We start from the raw sequence: 12,935 nt of genomic DNA on the forward strand, positions 1-12,935 counted from the left end.
TCCAGGCAGTGGCATATAAATTACACGGTGATATAAGCAGTAAATAAGTTCAAGTATTATATTTACATCACCATCTCAGTCTAATGAATTTAAAAATCATAGTAATAAAATTATGTTTTTTAATTATAGTTACTACTATAGGTACTACTATTATGTAACTACCCAAAAAGAACACAATTTTTAGAAGATCCTGACAATAGTATAGAGATGACACGGTAATACAGAGAACTTCAATATAGTTATAGGGAACAAATTATTAAAAGAACTGAGACATTTAATAAAATAAAACCTTTAGAAAACATCTTTTAATACACTCTTATATAAGTCCAACAATTTGCATAAATGAATGCGTTACTATAATTAAATTCCTATTAATTTGCCTCGTCTTGTATATATTCTGAAACGTCTCTTGGGCAAAATAGACTCTAAGTAGACACCGGTAAAGCTCGCAGCAGACAGGAGACATTAACGAACTCCTCTTTCGTAAATTTACCTTTCATGGCATGACACACGCTGTTTCGTAGATAACGACTTGATGTATAGCAAGCAAAGCCGCAGGAACTTTTGAAATCTGATTTTCTAAATTAGGCTTACGTATTATAGTTAAAATAGGTCATATTTGGATAAAAAGCTTACTAACTAAGAATTAGGCAATTACTTCTTGCGGAAAAAGTATTAAATTTTGTAATGAATTATATTTTTAAGTAAATGCTACATCCTATGTAGAAAGCAATTGTCACAACAAGTAAGTTTCAACAAATGTCACAAAATTTACCAGAATCTGAAGAAACGCAAAAATTATCAACTACTGAGTTGCAGCGATTAGTTCTGTTAGATCAGTTGAAATTATGACGAATGCAACAATAAAAAATATTTAAAAGGCAGAAGCAAGGTGGTGATAAATCTATGCCAAACAGTAGTTTTTCGGGCAAAAAATGTATTGCGAATTATAATTTATAATAATAAAAATTCGCTTTACTAGATATCTTAATTACTTATTTTGGATTTTAATTCTTAATTGGGCTTTAGGTTAAGTATAAAAAATTATAAAATACTAATTTGAGATAAAGATATTGTAGCGATATTGTGAACAGCGAGAAACCAGTTGATTCTTTGATATTCCGATATGCCCCAAGTGGCACAACGCAAGACATCTCGAAGGTTAGCAAGAATTTTCTAAATCAGCATTTTGCTGAGTATTATAAGAAGCTGCATCGCTTAGTGAAATAAAGTTCAGAATAATGGCGCGGAATTTAAATAGTTCTAAATAAATACAGTAAAAATAAACACGCCTAGTAGTCGTGAGTGATCGTGTTTTCATAGTGAAATGTGTAAATAAATTAGTTGACTATTTTCGATTATGTTAATTCACGCCTAATGAACGTGAAAAACGCTACAATATTAAAGAATTATATATTTTTGTTTCTTGTTTTTTTGTTTTTTAATAACGCTACAGTATTTTTTTTTTGTTACTGTGTACTTTTTACTAACTGGTAGATATTTTGTTAGTTACATGATAATTTATGGGCATTTCAGTTACTATTTGCCTTTTATGTTGCCCTAACTAACGAATTAAATTTGTAGTTAAATTAAAATTTTCTATGTTAATTTTAGCTTCAGCTTCATAATGCGTGTAAATAAAATCTATATTATTTAAACATTTAGTTATCTTATGAAGAACGCAGAAGCTGCCCAAGCATTGTTCAGTTATTACTCGTTACCGACAAAAAATGTTATTATAATATTGTTGTTCTGGGATTGCTGGATTTCTCCAGGGTAACATAATCCAAGGATATGTATAATAACCGTCATCCCTTAATAGTACACATTTTTCAGTACTCTTTTAAAAATGTTTTATGTACTTTAACATTTTTAAATATTCTGCTGTTATGTAGTAAACCTGAGCATTCAAAATCTATATTTCTTTGGTATTGCAAGTTGCCTGTATGTTGATGCTAAGATTTTCTTTCCTGTTTATATATTCGATACGAAATTCAGCAAACTTTAAAATTCCGACCCGCTTACAATCTATTGCGCCGATAGTTATTGGACAACAGTATTTCCCTGACCACAGTTATTTAGCTTTCACAAAATTCTGAGCATTTCTAGGGAAACTAATCCAAGTGTTGGCCTTTTTAAAAACAGAGTTTAGCACGGAAGTTTATATTTTGCAAAGAGTACTCTGATGAAAACCAAGCTCTTTACCTTATTATGGTAGTTTGAAAGCCAAGGTCGACAACTGATGCAGAAAAATGTTCATTTTATTCACAGCTTACAATGCCCATTCTAGTCTTTGACCAGTCTCAGTCAAAAAACAGTGCATGAACCAGTCAACATCTTCATGATTAAACCGATGTAATATTCGAAAATCGCTGCCTCGGCACTCTTTACGTAAGGGAGAGTTGGGAAATGTCGCGCACCTAAGCGGAAATTTGATTTGTGGTGAAACTATAATAGATACATTAATTAATTAAGTACGATATATTGCAATTTTTAGTTGTATAGACACCTGTGCATTCTGCGTGGTTCCAGGAACAAAACAAAACACAGCGGTACCATAGTTCCCGATTCTTGCCAAATACACAGAAATACAACATGTTTTGTTTGGTTTGGAGGGTGTTCTTGGAGTGTTGCAAAGTTGTAGTCAATATCGTCTAACTCATTGTCATCACAAATGTCAGACAAACCCTCTTCCATTGAATTGTCATTAGAAGTCTCAAGCTGTTTGCCTTTACATTTTTAATTTTTTGTCTTTCTTTCTCTTCATGTTTAGCAAAGCATTTTCTTATAGCCTTTTTGAATGTTTTATCATTTTCCTTCTTTTCTTATTTTTTTTAAATCCATAAAAGGTGTGCTTGTAAGTATTTTTGAAAATTGTTTTTTCTGACTAGCCCTTTTAACTTTTTGATAATTTTTTGATAGAGGAGCCATTGCAAAAGATTTGTTCTTTTTAAATGTATTTGGCTGAGGGTTTTCTAAATCAACCTAAGATGTTGATGTAGTTATTAGGCAATGAATCACTAACTTATGATTGAGAATTATGAGAAAATTAAGCGTAAGCTTCTAGTTGGCAATAATAAATTGTTCATAATAAAATTCAATAATAAAAAGTTCCAGACTCTAAAGCAGCGTTCTCCAGGGTATTTTCATAGATGCCTTGTTTAATAATTCAACCACGTCATATTCAGGTATTCTCTAATGGCCAGAAGCGAATAGGTATATGTGGTATACTCTCAAAAGGGCATTCTTAAGTGGACCAAGGAGTCAGGTCTAAGGGCTAACGTGTAAGGTGGAAGAGACACAGTTTCGACCTTGTTGAATATTCTGTTTGGTTCAAACTGAAACTTCTGCATTAGAGTTTTAAGATTGGAATAAAGTTATTCCACTGCTTCTTTATTAAATCAGGATGAAATTCGATTTACTAGAACTACCCTGACTTAGACAACTGAACTAGAACCCTTCAGTTGTCTAAGTTTTATCACAGGCAATCTTTTTAAAAATCCATAAAGCCATACCTTGTCAGCTACTCCTTTTTCGTGCTTAAAGTTATAAACAAAGTTATGTATTTCTGCATACCTAAATGCTAACTTTGTTAGTTTATTTGTGTCAACCTAAAAAGTTATTTTGAAAGTGGCAAAGTGTTTTGTATATTTTTCTAACACCTTTTTCTGGGTGGAGATTCTGGAATATTAGAATATCTTCTTCCATCTTTTACCTCTCTAATTTTCCTTCCAATATTTTTTATGATATCTGGACGAGCGCATAGATGCGCACCATTGCCTCTTTATTTTTTTAAATTTAAATCCACTAAAACGTTCATAAAATGCTAAATTTCAAGATGTCAGACATTTTAAACAATTTGATATAAATTGTGGACTTATAGACGAAAAATTATTAAATTCGCTTACAAAATCGTTAAGTCAATCGGCGGATGTATGAGAACTAACGTGACCAGTTCTAGCACATAATTTAGCTATCGCATGGAGAGCAGCGGCACCTGTTAAACACTTTAGATAACCCGCGAAATTTGAAATATTGAGGTGCGTCGGATTAGTCGTAAAACGGAAAAGATGTCAGTAAAAGCAAATGCAAGCTGTGATCGACCTACCTTAAATCTGTCAAATCAGTTACCACACTGCAAAAAGCAACTGCTCATTTCATTCACCCTATTTTCAGTATGTATAAAAAATACAACTTTAAGCAATAGTTAAAAGCAAAAGAAATTACTCACGTTTTTATTAATACGCTTTTATTTTATAAGACCAAGCATAGTGAATATTCGACTAATAAATAAGATAAAACTGTGGACTGTATAAAAAGAGAAATTTTGATATTATTCATCATTGAGCGGCGAAACAAGGAGGCCTTAACGACTTACCCGTGAGCATCTAGTTGCTGGATCTTCGTGCACTTTATAGTTCTCATAAATTTGAGGCGCCTCTGTTTACACTAATTTTAGGTTTGTAGAATTAAGATTTTTGCGGTACCCGAAAAGATGGTGGTAGTTTCAACGAACAAAACAAGAGAAATACTGCTGCTTCTTGCAATCCAAAATTCTTCGCGCATAGCGCATGTCGCATAGGCCATCTTTTTCTTACTAAGGCGCAAATATATTGACCATAACCACCCACTGAAATGCAAAGTATTTTACTATGTAAAAAAAAAGAAAAAATTGATTCAAAAAGAAAGAAAACTAATGACTATTAAAAATATTTTTAACACTAAGAGAACTACTGGTTTGGTAAGGGGCACAATTTTACCAATGGTCGCTTATATACTCCATTGGCTGTACGCACCGTAGCCACTCTATTTGCACCATCTGTACCAGGATGGAGTGTAATATTACGCCCTATAAGCCATTTTAGAGGAGGAAAAAGTTAATTTTTAATTACCACTTAACATCCCCTCTTTAGCTTAAAAATTAGTTTCCTTATACCACTTTTGCCTTTGTTGCAAGGAATGTAGATACTCGGTATGCCACCGATTCCAAAAGTCTTGGTGCATTCTTTGGAACAATTGCCATCTGTCGAGTCTAGAAACTTTTAAATTGGTGACATCTGGCTTCGGAATAGAAGATAATGGAGACAGCGTTAAGAAATGCCCGGGAGTCAATACGGTTAGGTCATTTGGATCTGAACGGATTCGATCTGAACTAACATGGTATAGAATTCTTCATATTATTATGTAAATACTTGCTCTTTGCTGAATATTTTCAGCAAAACTATCTAAAATAAAGTGATTCAACATTTTCTATAGTTACCTTTGGTAATTTAATTAAAGCCGTATAATAAGATGTTGCTAACAAACGACGATTTTGACAACGTTTTTTAAGAGTGTCATATGCTATAGATTAATTAGTAGCTTCCAAGGGTATTGATTTCACTAAACTCAAGGGTTCTCCAGTAAGAGATAAACACAAGTATTGAAATTTTTCAATATTTTGTAAAGAATTGTTATTATGAACTAAAGATTCAAAAAGATCTCTAAAGGCTGGCCAGGCTTTCCAATTTCCGTCAAAAGTTGGTAAATTGATTTTTGGTAATTTACCTGACATATTATTAGTAGTTTCCGATTTTAATTCTGGTTTAATTCCATCAAATAATTCAAGAAAACACGAACAAATTTCTGCCACATATGAATCAAAGTTTCTATAAGTTTGTTGATATTCATCAAAATTCACATCTTCAGTAGAACCTGCAATCACTTCTAATAACTTGGTATGATATTTGTCAAAATCATTAGTAATATCCGTTAAAGATTCGAAAGCTGCTTTAAAATTTATATGTTTCCGACGGTCACTAGATTGCCGCGATTCAACCGCACAATCTTTTAATTCTCGCACCCGAGTTATTGGTACGTCTCGTAAAGCTGTATATTGTCTTACCAATTTCGGGACTTGAGCCATTTTACAATTTAAATGTCACCAAATTAAATGCAAATATTAAATAAATAAATAAACAGAACGAGAGGTCAACCAAAGTTTCCGAATATGATCACCGGTATTTGCAAAGACCTACGCGTTTATTTTTACACTAATCCCAGTCCAAATTGAAATTACTCAAAAAAACGAAAAACGACCATTGGTATTTTGTGGAATTTAACAATAGCCTCGAAGCGAGGTGTAAACCAGTTATTTTCGTATCTATTTTTTGGTTCTATACAAATTGTTTATAGATAGCCCCGATGCGAGGAGCCTTTCACGTGTACTAAAATGTATTTTAACGAATTATAATGTAAGTTTTAAGCTAAAAGGAATGAATAAAGATTATAGAGATATCCGGCAATAGAAGGATCAAAAAATGGTGAATAATCGACTAATAAATGAGATAAAACTGTGGACTGTATAAAAAGAGAAATTTTGATATTATTCATCATTGAGCGGCGAAACAAAGGGGCCTTAACGACTTACCCGTGAGCATCTAGTTGCTGGATCTTCGTGCACTTTATAGTTCTCATAAATTTGAGGCGCCTCTGTTAATACTAATTTTAGGTTTGTACAATTAAGGTTTTTACGGTACCCGAAAAGATGGTGGTACTTTTAACGAACAAAACGAGAGAGATACTGCTGCTTATTGCAATCCAAAATTCTTGGCGCATAGCGCATGTCGCATAGGACATCTTTTTTTTACTAACGCGCAAATATATTGACCATAATCACCCACTGAAATGCAAAGTATTTTACTATGCAAAAAAAAAGAAAAAAATTGATTCAAAAAGAAATAAAACTAATGACTATTAAAAATATTTTTAACACTAAGAGAACTACTGGTTTGGTAAGGGGCACAATTTTACCAATGGTCGCTTATATACTCCATTGGCTGTACGCACCGTAGCCACTCTATTTACACCATCTGCACCAGGATGAAGTGTAATATTACGCCCAATAAGCCATTTTAGAGGAGGAAAAATGTTAACTTTTAATTACCACTAACATCCCCTCTTTAGCTTAAAAATTAGTTTCCTTATACCACTTTTGCCTTTGTTGCAAGGAATGTAGATACTCGGTATGCCACCGATTCCAAAAGTCTTGGTGCATTCTTTGCAACAATTGCCATCTGTCGAGTCTAGAAACTTTTAAATTGGTGACATCTGGCTTCGGAATAGAAGATAATGGAGACAGCGTTAAGAAATGCCCGGGAGTCAATACGGTTAGGTCATTTGGATCTGAACGGATTCGATCTGAACTAACATGGTATAGAATTCTTCATATTATTATGTAAATACTTGCTCTTTGCTGAATATTTTCAGCAAAACTATCTAAAATAAATCTAAGTGATTCAACATTTTCTATAGTTACCTTTGGTAATTTAATTAAAGCCGTATAATAAGATGTTGCTAACAAACGACGATTTTGACAACGTTTTTTAAGAGTGTCATATGCTATAGGGTAATTAGTAGCTTCCAAGGGTATTGATTTCACTAAACTCAAGGGTTCTCCAGTAAGAGATAAACACAAGTATTGAAATTTTTCAATATTTTGTAAAGAATTGTTATTATGAACTAAAGATTCAAAAAGATCTCTAAAGGCTGGCCAGGCTTTCCAATTTCCGTCAAAAGTTGGTAAATTGATTTTTGGTAATTTACCTGACATATTATTTGCAATTTCCGATTTTAATTCTGGTTTAATTTCATCAAATAATTCAAGAAAACACGAACGAATTTCTGCCACATCAGAATCAAAGTTTCTATAAGTTTGTTGATATTCATCAAAATTCACATCTTCAGTAGAACCTGCAATCACTTTTAATAACTTGGTATGATATTTGTCAAAATCATTAGTAATATCCGTTAAAGATTCGAAAGCTGCTTTAAAAATGTATGTTTCCGACGGTCACTAAATTCCCGCGCTTCAACCGCACAATCTTTTTATTCTCGCACCCGAGTTATTGGTACATCTCGTAAAGCTGTATATTCTTTTACCAATTTCGGGACTTAAGCCATTTTATAATTTAAATGTCACCAAATTAAATGCAAATATTAAATAAATAAATAAACAGAACGAGAGGTCAACCAAAGTTTCCGAATACAATCACCGGTATTTGCAAAGACCTACGCGTTTATTTTTACACTAATCCCAGTCCAAATTGAAATTACTCTTAATGCAGTAAAACGACCATTGGTATTTTGTGGAATTTAACAATAGCCTCGAAGCGAGGTGTAAACCAGTTATTTTCGTATCTATTTTTTGGTTCTATACAAATTGTTTATGGATAGCCCCGATGCGAGAAGCCTTTCACGTGTACTAAAATGTATTTTAACGAATTATAATGTAAGTTTTAAGCTAAAAGGAATGAATAAAGATTATAGAGATATCCGGCAATAGAAGGATAAAAAAATGGTGAATAATCGACTAATAAATGAGATAAAACTGTAGACTGTATAAAAAGAGAAATTTTGATATTATCCACCATTGAGCGGCGAAACAAAGGGGCCTTAACGACTTACCCGTGAGCATCTAGTTGCTGAATCTTCGTGCACTATAAAGTGATAATCATAAATTTGAGGCGCCTCTGTTAACACTAATTTTAGGTTTGTACAATTAAGGTTTTTACGGTACCCGAAAAGATGGTGGTACTTTTAACGAACAAAACGAGAGAGATACTGCTGCTTATTGCAATCCAAAATTCTTGGCGCATAGCGCATGTCGCATAGGTCATCCTTTTTTTTACTAACGCGCAAAGATACCGGGTGCAATGATATATTAAAGTTATTTTATTCAATCCTTGCAATAATCAATTATAGATTAATTTTACTGATATCAATCCCAACAAATATAATTTTCCATACTATAAAGTATTGACCAAAGCAATTGCTAAATTTTTATTTATTAGGGCCATTGTGTTTATAAACTTAAATTAATTTGATAAACTTAGCAATATTTCTATTGTTTCAGGTTCCCTTATAACCATTTAAATGGTGAAGTTTTTTGAGGAGGTCACCCCATCGCCTATGGCGGAGACGCCCAGTCCCACACCATCACCCTCACCATCCACCTCTTCGGCAACGTCACATAACACTTACATCCACCCTACAACTTCATCACATAACCGCAAGTCCCGCCCATTTAAAAAGAACCATCCACATTTGTACCATAACCTTAACTTTCCCGATCCATTTTCTGGATTTAACTTTATCCACGTTCACAATGTCCAGAATCCACCAGTACAATACTTTATCCATCATCACCATTGTCCATTTCCACCACCACAGTGCGCGGAAATGTGTAGCGGGGGCGTGGCGAACGCGAAATGTGATAACGCGCTACGTAACGGCGCCGCATTGGGGCGTAACGGGGGCGTGGCTTCGAATAATTCGTCCAATCAGGGACCACCACCTGCGAAGTTTTATTTCGGACCGGGTTTTGAGCCTCAAAGGTTCTATGAGGCACCTGCACGGTCTCAAGGTAGAAATAAGAGAGAGGAGTATATTGTGAACTTTCATGTTAATCCTGGTGTGAATGTTAACTTGATGATGCGAGATGGTAGTGTGGAGATCTTTAAAGGTAAGTTTTATAACATCTATAGAAATTGCTTTATTTAAATACAAAGGTTTATTAAAATGAAATTCTATACATATATTTAAGTTGGTTCATATTTAATTTTTGACAGATTCTCATCAATATAGTGAGCCAAAAATGTATTGTGTGCCATTTAAAATCTTACCCACATCATAAGTTTAAGCCTTTTATAACCTGAATAATAATGTAAATTTTTTATAACTAACAATAGGTTTGCATTAATTTACAATCATGTTACAATTCAATGGCCCTGAACCGAACGTAAGATTTCTGGTAAAATTTATTTTAAGAAAAAAAACACGGGGACCCACTCGCGTTCTTCGAGACCGGGGAGTGTCGAAACCAGTTTTTTATATTCGATTTATTGTTTGATTTAGTGATTAACAATTTCTTTTTGAACAGGGGAAGTCCACCGAGATGTAAAATGTAAACGATGGACTTAAAAAACATTTTGGATTTTTTTTTAATTGATCCTCGTAAGCATAACCTGCTCTTGTAAAAATGATAGATGCAATAAGTTTTTATAGAATGTATAGAAAAGTATCGATAGATATAAGAGGTAAATTTGTTAAAAAACTTATTGGATTAAATAAGACATTTGAAGTTATGATAATTATTAAAAATGCTGGGTTACCATGAGATCTGACTATGTCCATGGTTACCATGATCTTGGAATTTAATTTCTGTTGTTTCCAGGCAAGGAAAGTTCTTGTTATCCAGTTGTTGGGATTTAACTAAATACTTAAAATGATTAATTCCCAAAAATGTCAAAAAGGTTTTTTTTCTATCTCTTTCTTCAGTCGTTGTCCGTTTTAGTCGTGGCTCGATCATGGAAGCTGCACAGTGGTTCTTCAGTATGACTCTCTGTTTTATACCCTATATTACCCTTTATTACCCCTCGCATTTATTGTGAAATCTATATTTGCGTGAGATCTTTTATTTAATCTATGTGATCTTCCTCTTTATCTCTTACTATAAACTTTCCCCTGGATCATAAGTTTCCATTTTTCCCTCCGTACCTGGTTGGATTGTTGGTAATAATTTTTTCTTGTTGCGAATTTTAAGTTTTCTTAAAATGGATATATTGATGTAGTACGCTGCCCATGGTAATATTAGCATTCTACGGTCATATCATTTCAAACGCCTCAATTCTTCTTCGACACACTGCTTTTATGGTCCAGGATTCCGATCCATATTCTGCAATAGGACGTGTCAAAGACCAACGTCAAAGGACACTGGTCTTTCCAGATTTTGACCAGCCTACCGAAAGCCTTCTTTGTCATCCCAATTCTTTCTTTGACCTCATGCTCTGAGCCAGATTTATTTGTAATTTTCGTACCAAGATAAATAATTTCTTCCTTTATTTCTATATCTTGGATTAACTGTAAAGATAGAGGAAACGCTTCTGGCCGATCTATATCATCAGATGACATTTGAATATATTAGCCCCACTCCGCATTCCATGCTTACTTGTTCGACTTGGTGTAAGAGATCTTAAATTTCTTGTTTATTATTAGCCACTGCGATAGTGTCGTCAGCGTGTCAACGGTTAGAGATCTTTTTTTTTCCAATAGGTGCTCTACCCTCCCAATCATCCAAAGCCCTTTTTATGATCCACTCTCTCTAGATATTAAAAAGTATAGGGGAGGAAATACATCCTTGTCGTACGCCTTTGCCCACTTTAAAGTTCTTTGAGAGGTTTTCTATTCTTATTTGGGATATGTTGTTTATCATATAACTGGCCTTTTAAGTTTATGACTGAAGAATGAAGAAAGAGTAAGTTCTCACATCTTTAAATAAGAGGAGAGCATAATTGATGTGAAACTTTGTTAACAGTTTGTGCTTTGAACCTCCTTTTTAGATATTTAGCTAAGCTGAATTTACTAAATAAGCAACAAAAGCCTCAAACTTTTAAAAAAATTAGTCCCACTATTGTGTTTAAGGTGAGTTTGGTTTCCAAGACGTTTAGCATGTTTATTTAGAAGTCTAATCATTAGACATCATTCTTGGAAATTTAGTCTTAATGATCTTTTTTTGAGTCTTTTCAAGTTACTAGATCCTTCATTGCTCTTTTATTCACAGATCACTCTCTTTTTACAATTTTCTGTATTTTTTCTCTTTATCTTACTACTCTTTCAGGTCGGCACTTCTTAGGTCTTCTCTTACATCTTTCTTGACATTTCCTTCATATTTCTTTTAACCTTTGTATATCTTCATCTTGATCTCTATTATACGTTTTTACAACAATGTGCAGAAGTATTAAAAAAATAATACTACTAGATAGTTTAAAACCAATCCTTGATAATTTTATTCAAATATTATATAAAAATAGACAGAACTGTTTTGCCGTATATCTCCATTATGTTTTTTACCATCCCAAGTTAAATATATACATAACGTTTATCAAATGCCGTCGTGACGTTTATAAACCAGTAAAAGTGAAGGTAGAAGAAGAAAAATGGGAACATCATTTGTATAGATTAAAGACTTAAGGAGTGCTGCTATAGTATAACAACCCAAGATAGATGGTAACATTATCATTACGTCTCGAGCCTCATGCGCCGCTCACTAAATTACGGTTACTTTATTTACTTTTGCAATGGTTTTTTTATGCATAAAACTGTTTTTTTTCCGGCTCGTGTTCATCAATATTACGTCTCGGGTTAAATTATATAATTATTCGTTAAAATTCTTTGTGGTCACCGTCTCCCTGGCGTCTGATCGCAAATTATTACCCAACTGTCGGTTACAATCGACTTTATGGTTCACTGACCCGAAAATCAGTTGAATAGATTTCGATTGGCGTACACTTTGTCTAAATTTACTATAATTTTGTGTGACAGGCAATAATGTTTCTTTCTTATTAAGGTTTGTTGCCGGTTAAAGTGTCAGTAGCCTTATTGTGCATGACAATATTAATAACACCAATTAATGTGGTCAGATTGAATATCGTTTCTGCATAAAATTTTTAAAGAAATATGCGTGTATGATCATTTGTGCACAAGTACAAACTTTTTGGTAAAAAACTAAAGTAGTCGTTTTTTAAAGGTATTTTATGAATAAAATAAGTTTAAATTGAATGTTTTTAAAAATAAAAACAGGCTATTGGAAAACCACCACTAGTCAGCTCATATTTAGGTGAGGCATTTATAGGTATTTAAATATTTTACTTTCTTATTTAACGTGGCCATACAATGCTTTAGGTATTTTTTAGCCTTCTCGACCATCGCCTTTCATCTAGTCCTTATTCTATCTCTATTTCCATCACATTGGCGTCTCTCTCAATATTGTCTTTCCACCTTTGTCAAGGACATCCTGGCAACCTTCTTCTACTTATGTAATGCTGATCTGTCCTTACAAGCCTTCTATATCTTATTATGCTAGTAATCCAGGTTGTTTAGTCATTTCTTTTACACCA

The 12,935-nt window shown here is 33.4% G+C and overlaps 1 protein-coding gene across 1 annotated transcript in view; it reads left to right on the forward strand.

Annotated features, from left to right (window-relative positions):
• The first annotated feature begins 8,898 nt into the window (after positions 1–8,898).
• LOC126735713 (fibronectin type-III domain-containing protein 3A) overlaps positions 8,899–12,935 on the forward strand; it is a 259,517-nt gene continuing 255,480 nt past the window's right edge. The window contains exon 1 of the mRNA XM_050439790.1: positions 8,899–9,502. Within this exon, the coding sequence (XP_050295747.1) occupies positions 8,914–9,502 (589 nt within the window). The 5' untranslated portion in view covers positions 8,899–8,913. The remainder of the gene's footprint in view (positions 9,503–12,935) is intronic.

Source organism: Anthonomus grandis, chromosome 4, assembly GCF_022605725.1.
Source record: "Anthonomus grandis grandis chromosome 4, icAntGran1.3, whole genome shotgun sequence".
In the NCBI taxonomy this organism is placed as follows: domain Eukaryota; kingdom Metazoa; phylum Arthropoda; class Insecta; order Coleoptera; family Curculionidae; genus Anthonomus; species Anthonomus grandis.